Source organism: Colias croceus, chromosome 1 (assembly GCF_905220415.1).
Source record: "Colias croceus chromosome 1, ilColCroc2.1".
Taxonomy (NCBI): domain Eukaryota; kingdom Metazoa; phylum Arthropoda; class Insecta; order Lepidoptera; family Pieridae; genus Colias; species Colias croceus.
In genome coordinates this window covers 403,521-425,693 of record NC_059537.1, presented here as the reverse complement: position 1 = coordinate 425,693, position 22,173 = coordinate 403,521, and the positions used below count along the sequence as shown (strand labels likewise).

General features: G+C 33.4%; 1 protein-coding gene across 1 annotated transcript in view; it reads right to left on the bottom strand.

Annotated features, from left to right (window-relative positions):
• Positions 1–206: 206 nt before the first annotated feature.
• LOC123697375 (Down syndrome cell adhesion molecule-like protein Dscam2) overlaps positions 207–22,173 on the bottom strand; it is a 59,819-nt gene continuing 37,852 nt past the window's right edge. Inside the window, exons 4-6 of the mRNA XM_045643869.1 lie at positions 1,901–2,059; positions 616–765; positions 207–331 (exon numbers count right to left, since the gene is read on the bottom strand). Of these exons, the coding sequence (XP_045499825.1) occupies positions 207–331; positions 616–765; positions 1,901–2,059 (434 nt within the window). The remainder of the gene's footprint in view (positions 332–615; positions 766–1,900; positions 2,060–22,173) is intronic.

Here is a 22,173-nt window from a genome sequence, read left to right as displayed (position 1 = left end):
ATCTTGTGTTATATTACATGTAGGTAATATTGATTTATACTACAGATTAATCATTTTGAATATACACACAGATGATTCTTTGTAATACTAATTCTAGTAGTTTCACTTCTGACATATGTGCTCGACACACACACCTTATTTCTCCTCCTTTCGTTTTGTAGTGTACCTTGTTTCTGAAATGTTTATTCTATTCTACATATTATAACTCACGTGACAGTAGCCGGCGGGTTGGCATGCACGAGGCACGGCAGCCACACGTCCGCGCCGCGCCGCACACTCGCCTCCCATGCGCCGTGCAGCAGCGCGCGTGGCGCGGACGGCATGCTCATCGCTGTAAAAGTAAATATTGATTCCATTTTTCGTAGAAGGGTTACAAAAAATCGCTTACATTATGTACATAGTACGTAGCGTAGGTATTTTGGTATTAAAAGTATTTTTGTAGATGTTGTTATACAAATAAAATAAGATGATTTTCAATAGGTAACATAACAACTAATCATATATATAACTTAAATTTCAGCATTAAAAAAAACATTTAATTTATAATTCGATAAACTCCCCTAACAATACTCGAATCGTAAACCCAAAGATTTTTTTCATATTCCAGATACTTACGCGTAACATCTATACTGACAGGAATGCTTCTCCGGCGCTCCCCCGTGAGGGAGTCCAGTACGGAGCAGGAGTACTGCGCCCTGGAGTCGTCAGCTCGCACCGAGCGGATGACCAGCTTCCACCCCTCGTCCACCACCAGTGCTGGACCAGCTGGAAGCAAGTTCTATTGAAACAGAGGCAGAGAGCAATTGCCTGGCTTAGTTCTGTATTATTTACGTATTATTTACTAAAAACTTTGTCCAATTTCAAAATTTATACGTAAAAGCAAATGTTTTATAAGCAAAATAATACAAAATTATGAATAGAGTTAATTAAGAAATATAAAAGCAAAACTATCATGTCAATTATTAACGAACACAAGAAAAAAGAACACAAAAATAAAAAGCGATTGTGCTTCTGAATATAAAGTAAATTATAAACGTTTGTATTGTATTTATTTAAATAATTGTATACACGAAAAACTTGTTTTTGCGCAGTCTGCGTCATCCCGCGGGAAATTATTTTAATTCGGGGAACAAATTTAATAACAACGTTCAATCAATCTGCATAGACCAAATAAATTGTTCAAATTAACAAAGTATACAAATACAAATACATCGAAAAGGTTACAAAAGTACGCTTTCAACAAAGTAATTGCACAAAAATGACTTCATAATTTAATAAACAAACTCCTTTTTTGCCAGAAATATGATGCGTTGGAAATGATTAACGGTAATTAAATTAAATTTTATAAACACATCGTCTTAATGTCAGTGTATAAACAAATCAAATTAATATAGGACAGTTCTTAAGTTAACATCAAGAGATATTTTTAAATATAAGTAATTCTTAATTTAAATTTTTTGTTTGTTTGTCCCAATGAGTTCCGAAACAACTGAACCGATTTTATGAATTATTCTATTAATATAATAGTCTATGTCCATACTGCTGCTCTATTAGCCGCAAATCGTACTGTATACATCAGCATTACTTCAACTCCTCAAACAATACACGTTTATAGATAACTAGTGGTCCGCCCCGGCTTCGCCCGTGGTAGATATTTTGCAATAAAAAGTAGCCTATGTCCTTTCTCGGGTATCAAAATATCTCCATACCAAATTTCATGCAAATCGGTTCAGTAGTTTAGGCGTGATTGAGTAACAGACAGACAGACAGAGTTACTTTCGCATTTATAATATTAATATGGATTTTTGCATCGATTATTTAAGTGTTTGTTTAATCTGTTAAACTTTGTAGAGTTGGCTACTCTATATTCTTATCTACTACATAAATAATCATGTCTTACACATCTGATCACCCGCAGAGACCACACTATCGTCTCTATACCACGCGGCGACCGTGGCGTGGTCTCGCACCGCGGAGGGCGCGGCGCAGGTCACCACGGCTGGACCTCCCACCTCAGCAGGCGTGGACGTTGCGTGGACCTGCCAGTCTTGCCAAACCACTGGGGAAGAATAAAATAAGTTAGAGATTCATATCAATGTTTGTAATAGATCAATTTGACTAAATTTAAATGTGAAGAAATTAAACATTCTATCGCCAAAAAGAGGAGATATTTTCATACTATTAAATGTACCAAAAATATGTTTTTTCATATTGAATTCGAATATTTTTTTGATAATTAAATATGCTGCTCATTTGAACGACAATAGTCAGAACGAAAACGAGTAGTTTCAAAGAATAACAATTAAAAACAACAACTTTAAAGCTTGAACAATTTTAACGACTTACACTGTGTTATTTTTTTTGGTCTAAAATTTATAAGAGATAGCTGTAACGCATCCACGCTATAAATATTTTTACAGGAACATCTCTAAGAGCCGTAACTCATGTGCCACGTATGATATTCCATAAATATTTTATGTTCGCCAAAACACAGACCGTAAACCTCTTAGCTAAGACCTTGTTTAATATTCTGCGCTCAGTCCCAAATCCGACTATATACCGGTATATGAATACACCACGTAGTGGGAAATAAAACAAATATATTACCTGTACCTTCACCACGTTACAAATCTTACAAATGTTTAAATTACATTTGTTGTAATTTAAACGTAAGTTATAAAAAAGAATAAGAAAATTTCCAGTTTCTTATATTGGTATTATTAGATACTAGCTTTCCACCCGCGGCATCGCCCGCGCAGTCAAAGAAAAACCCGCATAGTTCCCGTTCCCGTGGGATTTCCGGGATAAAACCTATCCTATGTCCTTTCTCAGGTATCAAAATATCTCTATACCAAATTTCATGCAAATTGGTTCAGTAGTTAAGGCGTGATTGAGTAACAGACAGACAGACAGACAGAGTTACTTTCGCATTTATAATATTATAGTATGGATTATATAGTTTCTTTATTTATTTCCAAGTTTAAAAGCCTGTTTCACAGCTCCCTGATATATTTTGTTTATCATTCAGTGAAAAGGTCACATCTTTAAACTACAATATCATGCGTCATATTAATTATTCAAAGGTGTTATTGCTACTTGTACTTTTCCGCCCACGCTGACAGGATCATGATATTCTATTACAGTTCAGTAAAGGTCAAGTTATGAGACGGTGTAGTGGGCAGACACCTTAATCCGTTATTGTTCAAACTTATTTTCACTTCTCTTTGACCAAGTTCTCGTGTATTTTCCAAGATTCCAACAGCATATCAAATTTCTATAAATAAGAAAACTCGTGTAGGCTTCAAAGATACGCAGGCTTATCATTTACTTGTAATTCGAAACTTCAATCGAATTAAAACAAAATTCCAACATTTTAAGCAAAAATTAGGACTAAATGGGAATTTAGGAACATGGATACGCTTATTTAATAATCTAATTATTAAAATTTTTTAGCTCCCATATTAAAATGTAACCATTTAACACTTACTTTTAATAAATTTACATTAGTCACTGATGAAGCCAATTAACACCGATTTTGTGAAATGTTATATTATACCCGCGTAACCCAATTTATATTTAAGGATTAATTTGCTTTCGTTTCTACCTTCAGTGCTTTTACATTTCGTAATATTCCCGAACAATACAAAGTAGAAATAAATTCATAAAGAGGACTTGCAAAACTATATAGAAAAATGTATTTGTAAATTGAATACAACAAGCAAAGTTTAACTCAGTCACCCAAATGAATTCAAGCATTCAAAAGATTGTCCAAGATTACACTAATTCCGCGAACTAACTCACAAAGGTCCTTTTAACTTTGCTCAGTAATTCAGCTCTTTTCATTAAAACAAAATAGTTTTTTTCTGATAATTGAAAGCGCCAGTTCAAAGCGTTATAAAAGTTGCCGGTTCACTTTTTAATCAACCGAGAATCGCGGCTTGTACTTTAAAGTTTTTACTGAGGAAATTAAATTTAAATATTGGTAGAAGTTAGAAAGGAATTACTTCTTTTAGTTACGCTTCTTTAATATTGCTGTTCATTCAACAAACATAATAGGTATAAAAGAAAAAACAAAAAAATACTTATTTATACGTACAAATACATTGTTTCTCACTGCACTGTCATGTTTACATGTTAGTGCTGATTTACACAGGGTCAGTAGACAAGTCAGTCGCAGCGCGAATTTCGGCGCCGCGACAGACTTTAACTGTTTACATGAAGTAAGTAGTAGTGGTGCGTTTCTCACGGTGACCACACGTTTGTGAAGTCAGTGGGAAAAATGAATTCGCGAAAACAACTGAAACGACGATTTAATTATTTGTTGAAAAATTTATCAATTTTGCTGTTGAATGAGTTAATAGAAATTGTAGAAAATGAGATATAACTAAAAATAAACGACAATCGGTAAGAAATTGGAATTAGGGATTTAATATTCCAAAGGCACTCGTTTTTGCCATATAATTGCAATTGAAGGTTTCGTCTTCGCTTATGGGTCATTTTTATCGCCAGCGAAAAAAACGTGATCACTCTACAACGCAGCAGCAATGACTAACCACGCACTGACTTGTCTGTTTACACGGGGTTTATTTGCTGACTTGGGGGTGCGCGGGTAGCGGGGGGCGCCAACTGACTCTAAAATATTCGTGTCCGAATATTAAACTCAGCGCTGAGTTCAAGCCTCTGTACTGACTTCAAATCTGTTTACACAGGGTTTTTTTCGGGTCAGCACTGATTTGCCTTGAATTTGTAGTCAGTTACTGACCCTGTGTAAATCAGCACTTACACACAGAGTGAACTTAATTCCAAGAATTTACTTCATTTCAAGAAGGAGGTTGTATACGACTCTACAAAAAAAGTACCTAGCCCATAAAAAACTCCAATCTTTCATCCCCGCTTCTTTAGCGTAACATGAATATTCGAATAAAATATAGGTAACCATCAAATTTCCATTCCTTGAAAGCTACGCAAAGACTGATATCTCAATTAAGGTTCGTCGACGAGCGTGCCGGTGCCCTCGCAGCCTTTGAAGTATCAATATAATCAGACCCTTATAAAGTCCACGTAATTCGGATAACAGCCAAGTTTCATAAGAGTCGAATTTTAATGCGAACTCGTTAAGAATGTTGAAAACATACGGGCTAATATTTCGAAGAAGTTCGAGGCTACAGGTATTTTTAACAGAGATTGGCTAGGTCAGTAATTATTTTCTAAGGTGGAACGCAGGATGCAAGGAGAGTGGGAGTTTTTAAGCTATTGCATAGCTTCTATCGCGGGCCCTGAGCGCGGGGACCGAATCCAGAAATTCCGTAACGAAAAAACCTCACGCTCCCCACTCCGACGGGCACGGAGGTGTAGCTTGAAGGCATGCTATGCAATAGCTTTACCGCGGCAGTCTCCGAGTGCCACACGTCTTTTTTATGTTTTATGAAATACATAAAATGTAACACTTAATTTACGTTCTATGAATGTGTGTGTAAAGGAAGTACGGTGTTAATGTAAATGTAAAAAAACACCTTAGCGTAAACGCGCATAATTTTTGTTCGTGTATTTTCGTTTTTAAAATTAATTCAAAGTTAAGTTTTAAATAACCGAAGTGACCTTACCTCGGGTCGTGTTTAAATTTGAAACTCAACGATTCAATTAAAGTTGCCTCGTTTAGGCCTTTTTGAATATTTATATCGCAAATACTATTTTTGATAGTTAAAAATTTTGAAAAATTTGACCTGTAGGTTATATAATTACATATTATACAGTATTTGTATTGAAATACGATAATTCCATTAGACAAGAAATAATTCTTCAAAAAAACGACGTGTGGCACTCGGGGACTGCCGCGGTAAAGCTATTGCATGCTATGCCTTTGTAGCGACACCTCGCTCTGAATCGCGAAAGCGAAATTTTTTCGGTACAGAGCAATATATACAACTTTCCGACATCATCCATTGGGGCCATAACGGCCGGCCAGTCGAGTAGACTGGTCGAGAAACCTCCTTTTTTGATGGAGGAATTCCACCTTCCTTCCTCCACACTTTCAAGCCACACCTGCGCCCGTCGGAGTGGGGGAGCGTGAGGTTTTTCGTTACGGAATTCCTCGATTCGGTCCCCGCGCTCAAGGCCCGCGATAGAAGCTATGCAACAGCTTAATAATTATATAGTAAACTAGCTTACCGCCCGCGGCTTCGCCCGCTTTCTCTAAAACGATTTGAGATTTAAACTATCCTATCTCTCAAATTGGATCGAACTGCACATGGTGTGCGAATTTTATTATAATCGGTTGAGTCATTTAGGAGTCCATTGAGGACAAACATTGTGACACGAGATTTATATATTTATATTAAGAAGATTAAAAAAGATTTTCAATTTACTATATAATTATTGAAGAATTATTTCTTGTCTAATTCATTAATATTTGGATGAACAGGGAGAGTATAACATCATACACGTATTATTACTACAACCGTAACATAAGAACAAATAAAAATGTAAATAAGCTGTATAATTCTTTTTAAATATTTTTTTTAAATATCAAGAATCAAATTGAGTTGGATTTCACTTAAAATTTAACGTCCCTTGACATTAAATTCAGTTGTTGATTGATACATTTATCACAATTTCATCGCAAATTGCTAGATATTATTATTATTTGTTGTGAGGGACGAAAGTATAAAGTACCTTATAGTAACAGGAAAATCATTTAGGAAAACGTGTCTTATATACCTTTATTTAAATTCAGAAAGTAACAAGCGTAAGACGAGTTGATCTTAATTTCATGTTTTATTATTATAGAAATGAATTATATGTTTTACATAACACATAAGGTTATTATTCAATTTTTATGTGTTGGTTTAAAATATTAAACAAGGAACACTTTTTCTTACTCTTGTTCTAACTTATACCTTGTCTATTATTTAGTTAAATGCCGTTATTTCTAAACGACAATAAAAATACATATTTAATTCAAAAATGTGTATATATTTCTTCTTACGTTCTCTATTTCTAAGCTTTCTCCATAATTCCCCAATTCCCCCTAATTTCTACTATATATATAATTAATAACTATGTTATTCCCGCTCAAAAATGAGCAGTCCGCGGCGCCACCAACCAGAACAATTTAATTGGATCACAGGCAAACACAGTTCAAATGTTTTCCAGTCCCTTATAGCAAGGGTTTTTATCGCACGGCAACGTTTATTTTAATTTACGTGATTTTTCGAATATTATCTACAAAAGAGACAAACTTGGATGTGTGTCATAGACGATAAACACAATTTATAGCTTATTTTTTCAAGTTTTATGGCCTCTAAATTAAAAAAAAAAACACTTTTGCAACATCATGTAAAACGTTAAAGGTCAAAACTACCATATTTTAAAATAACTTTGAAACAAGCAAAGTTTGTGTATAAAAGTGTCTAGTAAAACTTAATAAAATGATAAGAACTTTATTCATATTAGCAAAGATTTTGTGTGAAAATGAAATTAAAGTTATTTATCTCAATTTTATTTTGATGTAATATAATAATTATTTTGACCTTTAACACTCAGATGTCATATTTTTAAGTAAGTCGTTTGAACAAATTGAGATTTCAATTTTAGATAGGGAGGCGAGGTAGCTAAATGGCGTTATTAAACGGCGCCGTCGAGACTAATCAAAATCGATAGATAAAATAATTTCGAAAAGAAAAGCTTCTATGGTAAAAACCATTTTAGCGGTGGGTGTGGCGTGTACGGATTTTCAAAAATGTAAAAAAAAATAGTTACTTGGGCATTCTCGAGCGCGTCAGATATTCATACTACGTATGCCCCAAGTGCCTCTGATAACAACGGTATACTAATCTGCCGGTTTGCGTGGTGGGGCTAGGCATATTAATTCGTCAAAAATGCACAAAAAAAAAAATTTACTCGAGCGCGTCAGATTTTCGGAAGGGGTGTTAAGTAGGCCCCAAGGAAGCTCCCCTTAAAAAAACTGACGATTTCGGCGTGACGATAAGTTACGATGAATTTTTGAAAATGCAGAAAAAAAAAGTCCTTTTGAAATACTCGAGCGCGTCAGATTTTCATAGGGGAGGTTTATCTCGGTCTCCTGAAAGCATATTTTCTTAATCTGACAAAAATGTTGGTGGGTTCTCTTAATCTGACCGAAAAAGATTTGAGAGTTTCTTTTTTTAATCATCGTTATTTCATATCAATTTTTCTTAACACCCTCAGTTTTCGAGATAAACTCAAAAAACCGGGAGTTTGAGTTTTTATGATGCTTCAAGTCAAAAAGTTTTAACTTTGGACAAAAATGTAAAGAGACCTTTTTTGTGTAAAATAAAATTACCTTTTTTGTTTATTCAAACTTTTTTTTTTGTAAAATGTATCGTTCGCGACTTATATACTGCAACGCGTTTTTCGGAAGACGAAATGGCTCCTCCAGACTTCCGGTCACGCGGAAACCGGCAGATTTTGTATTTTTAGTATGTTTTAGATTATATTCTTCAAAATAAAAATAAAAACAATCGCGCTCGAGAATGCCGGATTAACGTTTTTTTTTTACAAGTTCGCGACCCTATAACTTGGCGGCGTCAAGGACTTATCGTCAGATTAGTTAAATTTAGTCTTAAAACACTAAAATCAACCCCCAATATCTTAATCTGACGCGCTCGAGTATTTCAGACTATCGATTTTTTTTTACTAATCTGATCGTCTATCCTGGGCGCGCGTCACTACTTAAAGAGCTAAATAGTTAACAAGGTTGTTCTATTAGGTCTAAGGTATCTCTCATATCTTAAACTGCCACGCTCGAGTATTGCAGAAAATTCCCCTCTTCGCCTCCCTATCTATTTACTAAATATTTCAAATAAGTGTAAAAGTAATATTAAGTTAACGAAAAAAGTAAAGGTCTTTCGGTTATTGTATAAAAACATCGACATAAAATATTGCTGTTTAAAATGATAATATTTTTTTTGTGCATGTAGAAAAACATAGAATTTCCACACTTACTTATTCTCATCAATTCTTTATAAGGGAGTTCGAAAAATTTTACATCAGTTTGAGAAAGTTGAAGTTCCAATCTCAATCGAACGGGTCGCACAATGAAATGCGGTCAAGAAAGGCTGTCACGGAAATTAATAGACTTTCTATTGGACTCTATAAGACCAGGCTTTTATAGAATTACAACTTACAGTTAGATATATTTTTTAAGATTTACCTTCTTTTGCATAGCTTTTAAAATAACAAAACAATAAAAATTACCTAATGTTATAAAAAGCACAATTTCTGTAAATAAACTTCCCTAAATACACATAAATTTCTAAAAAAATAAATAATAATAATTGCCAGGCTCTCTCACTAAAACTGAGATAAAATTTCTAGAGTTATGTAGATAATATAACGAACGCTGTCACAGCACGGAGGCTTCAAACTTGAACCGTGTTTAACGACTCTGTGTCACTGGAGCGCAAGGGTTGCTACACTATATGTGTGAAGTATAAATAGAGGAAATAATACATACTTTGATATCTATAATTGTTAGTCTACTTGGATTTATGGCAATGTATACTAACTTCAATAAATAGTATGAAATTTTTCGAAGCGAAGTTTATCGTAACCGATATCACTACATAGTATAAAACAAAGTCGGTCTCTCTGTCCCTATGTAGGCTTAAATCTTTAAAACTACGCTACGGATTTTAGTAGGTATTTTTAGGATTGTAGATAATTTTATTAGGTTTTAGACAAAGCGGGCGAAGCCGCGGGTGGAAAGCTAGTTAGACTATAAATTAATATAGAAATGTGTAAACTTATAACTCGAACAGATTTCGCAATTTTATAATTTTTTTCCTTCTTTGAGTGTATCTCTTACTCCAATTAATATTCAAGTGTGATCTCTGGTTTTATCCCTTTTTGGACAGCTCTAGATGAGGATAGAGATCCTTAACATCTAAGGACATAGGTGGAAAGGACAAACATATAAGGACATATTGGGGACAAGGTTTAGCCGTCCGTAGTGCAAGTTAAGCTTTATTTGTAGCCCTTTTCAGTGTAGGTAAAGTTTACCATAGATAGATTTCGATCTTGAGTTATATTTATTATCATAAAAATAATTTTCATTTAATATAATATTATGTACGTCAATAGATAAGAATTCCCGTAGCTGTATTGTATATTTGAAACAGAAAGATGAAGTTATAATGACGATGATAATGATAATCCATACTAATATTATAAATGCGAAAGTAACTCTGTCTGTCTGTCTGTTACTCAATCACGCCTAAACTACTGAACCAATTTTCATGAAATTTGGTATGGAGATATTTTGATACCCGAGAAAGGACATAGGCTACTTTTTATCCCGGGAAAATGACGCAATTCCGTAAATCCCACGGGAACGGGAACTATGCGCGTTTTTCTTTGACTGCGCGGGCAAAGCCGCGGGCGGGAACCTAGTATTATCATATTATATTTTAGAGTTCGGCAATTTTTGGTGTATTTTGACTCATTTGAGTTATATTTGAATTGCTCTTGTATTATTTACAATGGAATATAGTGAGGTTATTAATAAAAAAAATAGAGTGATTAAAAAAAGATAATCTTCTCAATATCTCAGACGTCTTATATAATTTTGTATAAGATGAAATAGAATAAAACGAGTCTTATATCAAATTGCTTTTAGGGCCGATTTTTCAATGCTTGGATAAAACTTATCCGTCCAATAAAGTATTACACGATAATATTAAAATGTCACGTAAACTGTAAAATACGGGCAATTAGAATACGTTTTTAAAATGGTAGTTTTATACATTATTCGACGAATAAGTTTTAACCAAGGATTGAAAAATCAGCCCTTAGTTAGATAACGCAAATTCAGTCTTTCAAACATAATTATATCACGCTTCAAATTCTCTAGTAGTCTTTTACAAGTATAACGCAAATATGAAGACATCAAATGAATATATCCATGAATAATTTAACAACTCATTATTCATCTCTAAGCACTCCATTATATTTCATCTCTATCCCGACGTTTCTAAAAAAGCACAAATCATTCCCAAGGTCACAGACGTCGTATTCAATTACACTTATCCGGCACAGATAATAAATTATCCGGAATCACATCCGGGATGCTTAACGTCAGCCCCGGATGATTTATCTGACCGGGACATTTGTACGTGCTACATCATACCTCTTTAATACTAGCTCTTACGCTATTCAATTTATGATGATCATGTTATACGTATCAAAGATAGGAGTATAATTTGTGTAATGTTATATGTTAGGAACGTAAAGGATTAGTTTGTTAGTGAGGTTTATCCACGAAGCGCTAAAAGGACTATCGGGTAAAGCTGTGGTTTTATTCACGTAATTTATTTATTTATTTATTTATTTATTTACATCACATAGAACTTACTATCATTACAGGATTCTAACCTAATTCGACAGTGTTCTTTTATAAATTAACAAAAACAAATCTCATCTCATCAAACATCAACATCATTAAAATTAAAAATAAGTACTACTTAACAATTATAATCTCAATACAATTAACATTCCCGATAGCATAAAATATATAAGAGCACCTTTGAAAAATCACTCAAAGTACAAGAGAACACATCTATTTTATTGTGTACTTCATTAACTGTACGGAATGCACAAAAAAGAGGGGATTTGGCTAATAGATTAGTCCTCGCTACTGGAACATACAGTAAATTGGGTAAGATTCTTCTTCCTAAATAGTTGTCTGGAACCTTAAAATGCAATCTCTGTAATATTCCAGGATTGTATTCTTTGCCCCTTAAAACCTCCACCAAGTATGCCACCAGCTTAAATTCGCGCCTTACCCTTAACTCATTATATCCCACCATTCCCAGTACAAACAGTGTGGGATACATTAGAGGATAGAAGGGATACACGCCATAAAGCTTCATGTACAGGTGTCGCATGAATTTATTTTGTACTCTTTCCAACATAACCGTGTACTTTGCTTCGTGCGGTGCCCATATGACCGCACTGTGTTCCAAATAACTCCTGACAAGAGCATTGTATAACGTTTTGACTACCGTTATGTTGGTGAATCCCCGCGACTGTCTGAGTACAAAGCCCAAATTTCTATACGCTTTTTTACAAATTTGCGTAATATGTCCTCGAAACGAAAGGTCCGCCGTGACACTTATCCCCAAATCACGTACTTCTGTAACTCTTTTCAACGGCACCGCATCTACTATGTACTCATAATTTAAGGGCACGCGTGCTCGAGTAAAACTAATCATGGAACATTTAGTTACATTAAAATACAGCTTGTTACGATGACTCCACTCCACTATACTATCTATATCTTGCTGGAGTCTTTCGCTATCTGTTTTATTCTTTACCTCGAAAATTAAAAATTATTTAAAATTATAAAAATTATAAATTATTTAAAACCACTCAAGTGTATACGTATTACTGAAACCAAATTGAAAGGTTTATCTTTATAGATTCTTGGTATCAAATCTATACAATTATACATATTATAATAAGTCTGTAGAAGAGTCAATTCTGTACATTGAAAATATTGAAAAAATAAAAAGCAGCGTCATAAAAACTGTATCGAAACCAAACCCAAATATGTGATTAAAAAAAATTTTGTCTGTCCGTCTGTATATGCTGAAATCACATGAAAACTAACAGTTCGATTTCGATGAAACTTGGTGTAATAATTGTACTTTATTATCCTGGGCATAGAATAGGATACTTTTTTGCCCATCGTTTCGAAATCTACATGATCGATATTTGGCACCTTTTTGTAATACATTAGTTACTAAACGATCGTAGTCTTTACTATAACGCTCAACTGATAGGCTTGACCTCCTCCCCTAATTTCCGAACATTTTACGATTATTATAGTGTTTAGCATATAGATGTCTTCAGTAATTTGCTTAATAGAGCCACGGTTGATTAACGATAGATCATGCATTTAACACATTACAGTTATATTGAATTGCCTAATATTATGATTTAATTGATTTTGCCAAAGGGTAAGTGATTGAGGGAACTAATAAAATTAATTCATAAGTAAGCAATTTAAATAACTGTTAAGAACTGTTTTGTAGAATTTGTGTATTGGTATGAATAATTTCTTGCATTTTGCCTTGCTTGGGTGATTTTTTCAAAAAAATACTTAATATAAAAATATAAATATGTTTAAGGACATAGCAACGCAAGATTAGACATACTTATCCGTAACGTTCTAACATAACGAAGCTCTATATTTTCATATAACATTGCATATTTTCCAACTCTAAACCTTGTTTAAATAGCCAATTAACAATGCGGTGTAAGCATAAAGTTCACAAAGAGAATGCTTAAGCCCGGGTACAGTTAAACACTGTAATGTGCTGTCCGGAGTGAGGCATTGGCGTAACCGACAAATTGAGCGAAGCCACGGGCACTAATCTTGTCTCGCTGGAGTATACTTTTTGTAAAATTACCTTTGTTGTCTGTGTTATGTGGTCAGTTTGTTGATTGAGGAAATGTCACATTGTAGTACGTAATCTTTATAATATAAAAATGAATCGCAAAATGTGTTGTTGGTAAGCGCATAACTCGAGAACGGCTGAACCGATTTCGATAATTCTTTTTTTATTATATTTCTTGAAGTACGAGGATGGATCTTATGTAGAGAAAACGTGAATATGTACCACGGGCGAAGCCGGGGCGGACCGCTAGTAATATTATAAAAATGAATCCCAAAATGTGTTGGTAATAACTTTAGAACGGCTGAACCGATTTCTTTAATTCTTTTTTTATTATATTCCTTGAAGTACGAGGATAGTTCTTATGCAGAGAAAACGTGAAGAATAAATACAATAAAAACGCTTATTGTATATTAGATGATACACAAAATCCTATACTTAAGTTTAATTTAATTTGTGAAGATAAAGTTCTTCGACCTATTCAGTATTATCAACTAGTTAGCAAGTAGGTAATCAAGCTTGCAGCGAGTAGCAAGATTGTAGTGACAACTACTTGTAATTCAAACCAAAGCGAAGAAAATCTAGACTTAGTGGAAAAATGAAAAGATAACTATAAAAACAGAATAAAAATTAATGAGATTTACATAACTACCTTCGCACGTCCTACGCACGTTATTCGCGCGTAACTAAATCTGTATTTTATAGTAGGACGCGTGAGAGATTAATGCTAATATTCATTTTTCGTTTAGGCTTGATTGATTTTGATTGTTTACCGACTACCACTTGAATATACATAATGAATTACACACAAAGGAACAAGAATAATTTAGTCAAATTGAACAGCAAAAATAATACAAATTGCGATGAAAAGTTGGAAAGAAAATTATTAGACTAATTGGATAAAATGTCGCAATTGCTGTGGAAAGTTGAAGAGAATTTATTTGTTCTGATGATTCGATACAATTCAGGTTACCTTCAATTAGGAATATTTATTTTGCTAACACATGCATTTATTGATACACGTGTAAAATAAGCCGAGTATATATTATGTTCATACACAAATTTTATAATATATTAATGCTATCTTTTCATTAATTCTAGAAAATGGCACTTTCCAAAAGAACATCTTCATATAAAAAATGTGTGCGTGTACTAGTGTACACACGTAAGAAGTCCAACTTCTTTATAACTTTATTTTTCAAAAAATAATTTACTATAGTTATGTAACTTTACAGAAATACGTCGATCACGCGTGGTAGGGATAATAAAAAGATGGCGCGTAACGGAAAAATGTCACGCGTAACGAAAAAATGTTACACTACATTTTTTTTCAATTTTAATTATTGTAACATGAATTTTCTCTTATTGCTAAATTGGTTAAAATATCATTCATGACATTATAGTCAAATAGTATAGTAAAAGTATATAAAAGGAAAAGGATAACGAGTATAAGAAAAATTAATGCTTATAACATTAAGTCTTAGTCTTCCTACATCGAACAGAGTAATTTATTTTATTAAAAATGTAGCAAATATCGAAAATATGATGATATTCTAATATTGTTAAAATCATAATATAAAAATTGAGAGTTGGTAATTACCAACGAATACTAGAAAAGAACTTCATCATTCATTCAAAAGAAAAAATTGGTTGTCTGTAAAGTCGGTTTACTGACGATAGTTGAACGTGACAACGTCCGATTGTGCTTCTTTGTCGCTCGTTCCGCGCTCTCGCTCGCACTTCAAGCCTTACATGGAACGCCTCAGATGAGTCAGAGCGAGGTAACGCCGCATGAGTCATGTTTTTTCGGGCGTGCAGCCGGCTCTATCGAATTATAAGACGTTGTCACGTCAAAAATAAAAAAAAAAATAAAAAAATGTTTGTATAACACGATCCAATCGCGAATCCTATCTTAGACTGTCCCTAAAATTCGTGTGTTGAATTGTCTCATGTACTATAATTTACCTACAAATAGGCTTACATGATGGGTACTAGAATCATCTGTCAAGTGTTCTGTTAACAGTATGTTATTAGCCGGTATTTGTCTGAGGGCTAACCAATTACCCGTCAGTTAGCAAAAGTGCCATCTCGTAATGAGAGGTGAGGGAGCGTTGTGAAGAGGTCTACGAGTAAACGATGCAATAATGTATTCATGTGTGACGTTATGTTGTCCATATTTCATTATATCTATAGTATCAAATTTGTTAAAACTGGGCGAAAATTACCGCTACACTATATAGAGTTGCATAAATATAACATACTAGCTTTCCACCCGCAGCTTCGCCCGCGCAGTCAAAGAAAAACTCGCATAGTTCCCGTTCCCGTGGGATTTCCGGGATAAAACGTATCCTATTTCCCGGGGTAAAAAGTAGCCTATGTCCTTTCTCGGGTATCAAAATATCTCTGTACCAAATTTCATGCAAATCGGTTCAGTTATTAAGGCGTGATTGAGTAACAGACAGACAGACAGAGTTACTTTCGCATTTATAATATTAATATAGTATGGATTACTGCCATTTAAAATACGAAACTCTAAATTGTTTTTTATGCTTTCACATCTAAACTTCAGCACTGATTTCGACAAAATTAAAATTTATAATAGTTAACGCAGTAAAACGCAAGCTGTTCTTTTCACAAATCAAACCCAAAGAGTGTCTGTTATAATATTTATATTATCATTACGATAAAAAATTCATTATTCTTTTACTTCCAAATCTCTCAACTTTTTAACTTTTATGCATTACGGGAAAATAAAGCTTTATTTAAGTGGACTAAGAAATAGGCATCAGAAAGTACTAGATTTCCGCCCGCGGCTTCGCCCGCGTTTGCAAAGGAAAACCCGCATAGTTCCCGTTCCCGTGGGATTTCCGGGATAAAAACTATCCTATGTGTTAATCCAAGTTACCCTCTATATGTGTGCTCAATTTCATTGTAATCGGTTAAGTAGTTTTTACGTGAAAGAGTAACAAACATCCATACATCCACACATCCATACATCCATACATCCATACAAACTTTCTCCTTTATAATATATATTAGATTAAATTCAACTCCCGAGACTCTCAATATAATATAGGTACACGTGTACTAGACGCGTCAAATAATGTAATCCACGATAATCATTTGCCTTACCACATATAACAAACATTAATTAATGTAATCCTAAAGGTAAAGTGTGGTCTTAATCTTGCATTGTGAAGATATAAATTGGATGGCTCTAGGGTAAACGCAGGTATTAACGACCCCTCTAAGGCAATTTCAAAATCAACCATCTTTTTTAAGTATACTGGTTCTTCTAAAGATTTATAATTTCATTTTATATGCTAGTGTTATGTATAAAAAATGTATTTATTGAAGCAAATACATTCTAATAAAGGATTATCTTGTAAAAAATAATTTACAATGTGACTTAGTCGATTGTTGCTATTACCGACCCATAAAAACGGCTGTGAAGCTATTAACGATTTTTATGCAGCTATTCCCGATCGTATGTGAGAGGAAGCCTTTTTCCAGCAATGGAATGTATAGAAGCTAGTGATGATGATGATTACCGATCTTAATAAAATGAAATAAAAATGCAAATATATTCGTATTTTTTTATTGTAGTTATTTTTAATAAAACAAATGAGTACTTTTTAGTAATGAACTAAATAATTACAAACTTTTAAATTAATCAACATAATACTATTAATATATGTACATATATTAAATTAAGGATTTCAAACTCTAGGATATTTCGTTATGCTATTTGATTGATTGCTTCGGCGAGTTGTGTTTTACTGAATACTTTTCGCCGCTTTCGTGGCTCCATATTTCTGGAAAAAATATACCTAATTATATGTTTTATGTTAATTGAACCTAAAAAAAATATAATTTTTAATAGGCACCTATTATGTCATAAAAGTAATAAAAATATATTTGCACGCTCAATTACGAGCGGAATGTTTAAGGATCAATATTATCTGTATATACAAACATCTTTATTCTACATTCTGCAAATAAAGCAATTTGAATTTGAATTTGTAGATGAGAAACTAAACAATCTATATTCGATCGGTAATAGCTTCCTATAGTTGCTATTGCCGACCCACATGGGTCGGTATTAAAGTATGTAAGTATAAACCTAAATTGTATTACCGACCCATAAAAAAATGGTTATTTTAATTCATTTGACCATCAGACTATAAAATAGATTATAATTGATTAATGTCATACAAAATATGAACAAATGCATATTGTTTAAACAAAAAAAAACAATGATTTACTACTGTAACTATTCGATAGGGATCCTCGAAAATATCATAACTTTGTATAAATTGACAACGCTAAAAGACACAACACTAGACAAAAAAGTTTAGTCGCTAATAGATTTTTATGAAGACTCATAGCTTAGATTTAAACTGGTCCATAAGACCACTTGTGTTAGTGTGATATAATAACATAAAAGAAAATAAAACAAAAAGTTACGTTGCTGCCATTGCCGACTTACGGGTCGTTGATACCTGCCACGACTTAAACTGGTGAAGCTAACACCGTCCCATTTTAATTTTAAGTTTTATCGTTTCAAATTACTTTTTATTAATAAAATGTTGTAAGAAATGAAAAGTTGACACTTAAATGCATTGACATTTAGTAATATAAATTAAAGTATAGATGTCATTTGTTTGTAAATGTCTTAAAAAGATACTCACAGTACTTACCCGAAGGAACAACGGAACAGTACGACACGTCCTGCTTCCACGCTACCCCGCAGCAACTTACGCATTTTAACTCTTTTTTGCTCAGTTACTCACTCTAACGTTAAAGTATACGATGCTCAATTAATACATTCGTGTATAACTTTGCCTACCTATAGCTAGAATAGTTCTGGAAACGTTTAAATTTCGAATTACTTTTATAGGTCGGTAATACCTTCAGATTTTCGATGGGTCGTTGATAGCTGCGTTTACCTTAATTGGAAAATTACGTAAGTACCTTATTAGTCTAAATCCGATGAGGCTAAAATTCATTCTAATTGTCGTAAAATCTCTCCTCACTCGTTAGGTTTATAATGCTCCTTCCATCGTTAGGTATAAGGTAACTGTTATTTTGTGCTAATAAAACAAATATAGGTAGCGAGATCAATATACAAATAGGCCATTATAATTTTTATTTGTGCTCAAAACTAATTATTTTCTATATGCCTATGCCATACATGTTTCACTTTACTTCATCTTTAATTCAAAAAGCTAAACCATAGTGACAGGATAGCAGGCAAGACACACGGTATCGATCCTTCACCAGCTATCAATTACAGGCCTTAATTAGTTTACCGTCGAGCACCATCACTGATTATCTCTAATAAGATAACGTCGCCATGAAATGATATACTTGCAATTAGCTGTAGCTTCAGGCCAGATGTCTCAATCCAATATTGGCTTACAGTTCTATTCTGCATTTATTCCTTTTAATTGGTGAACAAAAATCTAGTGGTATTTTATTTGGGCTCTTATTTTTTGGGTTGAAAAAAAAAACTTATAATCTGAAGCAAGGCATTCTATATTACATGAAAATCCCTGAAAATGTAAATTTCATCAAAAATTATTGTAACCGTGTGTGTGCCACTTTTGAATAAAAAAAAAGACGGGTTGCACTCCGGGAGTGCCGGCAGAAGTGAAAACTTGATTATTAACGTTGAGCATGTTTGATATCCATCCGTCTTAACCCGCCATTGGTGACGTGAATTTGACTGACACCGTTGGTGACCCCGGTCTCACGCACCGGGGTTTTTGACTACGAGTTTTTCTGTAATTTACAGTTCATGCTACTTTTTATTGGGATAGATATAAAATTTGATGTTTTATTGTCAATAAAACATAGGTATTTTATAAATCAAATCTCTTTTATTAGCATAAGGCAATATCTTTGAAATAACTAAAATTTTCAAGTATTTTAACAAAGGTTTTTTAAAACTCAAAAATAAAAGAACAATGTTAATTATTTAACAATAAAATTAGGCTTAGTCAGTCTTATGACATTGAAAACATAAAATGAAGTAACATAAATGGTAATACTTCGACCAAAAAAATAAATATACAATACTAAAATCACTCATCTTCAACAGCCAAACAACTAGAGCAAGTTGGTACCTACTACGTGCGATCGGGTTCGAAATTATCTGGTTCGAAGTGACTTCCAGATTCAATTTCCAATGACGTTTTTAATCTATCCTCATCAGATACTGCTTCTTGCAAAAGAGCCTCGAGACGACGCTGATTTCTTTCGTAAGGCATGCTGAGACAATGTTCAAAATTTGAACAAAAAACACAGAATTTCTTGTAAAATATCGATCAAATCTAGCAAAACAATTACTTATAATATAATTATATGATTAAACTATAAATAACAACAACAGCTTTATCAAAATGAGTAAAATAAAAAAAATACACAATAACCATTTGACTTACTTAGTTGGTGACGCCGGTCTCACGCACCGGGTTGGGGCCAAAACTCTGTAACCTGCGCCTGCGTCGCTCTCGCGGGATAGACTAGCGGTAGGGGGCGCGAAATTAGGCAGCTACTCGAAACCACAGTGTAATTCGATAAACGGTGACAAAAATATTTGGGTTTCTTTGACTGCCCGGTCTCACAGACATATAAGGTCACCAATGGCGGGTTAAGCGCGTCACACACGGTGAAGATACTATAAAGATTCTCTAATGTAGAGCGTTACCACAAAATGTCGGGTCATTTGTAACAGGATGGCGATTCAGGGGTCTTAGTACGCAATGACAAAAAGAAAAATGATGGTCAGAACGCTGATACCAGATACCTTAAGATACTATAACGTTTTATATTAGAGAATCTTAACATAAAATAATATAGTATTTTCATCGTGTGTGACGCGCTTTACGCTTTTTCGATCAGGTCACGTGTCCTGACGCGAGTTCAAGATTTTTATACCCAACGCCGCTAAAGAAGTTTTCACTTCAAAAATTGTTTTACTGCCACAGATTTAGTCCTTTTTAACGCTTTTTCATACTTTTATGTTGTATTGATTTTAAAAAGGTAAAATTTGTACAATAAGTTCACTTATCTCCATAAAATAGTTTATACTGATGATTTTAAAGGATATTTATATCCAAAAACATCGAGTATTATGGTTAATCATTTTATATGAATATTAAACATAAACTGTACTAAATATTGTTATTATACCTACAGCTTTCAATAACAACAAAAGCTTTGTAACTCTAACTTTATTAAAACAGCATTATCTATTTTGGCTGCGATTTCTCCTCAAATTTTCTCAACTAACGACCTAATAATTTAAGTTGGAGCCTAGATTCTGAAATATATATTTACCACGAAACTTTCTGTTATCATAATAACGAGGATTTACTATAATTTGAGTACTAATTATTCATTTAAAGGAAACATTTTTGAGCGATGCGGTTGTGGTTAAGAATTGGGTGTTACAGTAAAATTAATTGGATATTTCGTATTCATATTTTAGTTGAAAAATACTTATTTGCATCTTTTTTATTTTTTGAAATAGTATTTAATGATACAAATTAAAAAAAATTGTGTCATCCATGCTTGTACCCTTTTTTGTATTACTATTAATAATTGATTGCTACAAATTAACGATATTATGCGTATGAAACAATACTAGAGAATTCTTAGCAAAGCTTAATATGGGCTTAATGGTAAGATTATTTATACAGTAATTCTTTATGTAGCCGAAACTTGTACAGTAAAAGATTAATCATCTCTCGAATATCCTCCTTAATATTAGGTACCTACATTGAAACCTTATCGATATTTAATCTATACATATAATAAATCTGTAGAAGGGTCAATTCTGTACATTGAAAATATTGAAAAAATAAATACCAGGGGGTGTTACTGGATCAATACCAAACCCAAATATGTGATTAAAAAAATTTTTGTCTGTCTGTCTGTCTGTCTGTCTGTCTGTCTGTCTGTCTGTCTGTATGTGAAGGCATCACGTGAAAACTATCGGTTCGATTTCGATGAAACTTGGTATAATTATACCTTATTATCCTGGGCGTAAAATAGGATACTTTTTATCCTGGAAAAATACGTAGAAAAAAATTAATCTTAATTTTTCAGTTTTATCCATAGACTTTGTTCCGTAGAACCGCGAACACACGTTGCGTATTATTATAGGCCTAGCCGTATTTGGGAATTGGGTCCAATAGATATTTATAAGATGTTATTGACAGAGGTACTCAAAATGGAGAAATAACCATCCACGCGAAGACCGACATCCGCGCGGACGGAGTCGCGGGCGGAAGCTAGTCTATAATAAATTTTTTCGGTCTTTTCATGTATGTTAGTTATTTCTATAATGAGTACTAATTGAAAGAAATTAAAAAAAAGGAAAAGGATTTCTCTAGTCTAAAGACACGTCTGTTTAGTCCAAGTATTGTATTCTCTATAATATTATAATACTCTATATAATATCCCATATAATATTATAATACTGTGCTGTTATAACGTTAGCATCGCTAAATTGAAGAAACAAAATAAAGTTCAACCAAAACATGCGACTTTAACATGAAAGAAAACATCGTATGAAACATTTAAGTACTTACTCATGTTTACGGAATCTGAATCGAACTTTAATTACGCCTTTAAATTACCCAATATTGAACAAAATTGACGCGTCATTACAATTTAACGCACTCAAATATTTAACAACGCTTTAATTATGCTATAATTTAATTGTATTTTC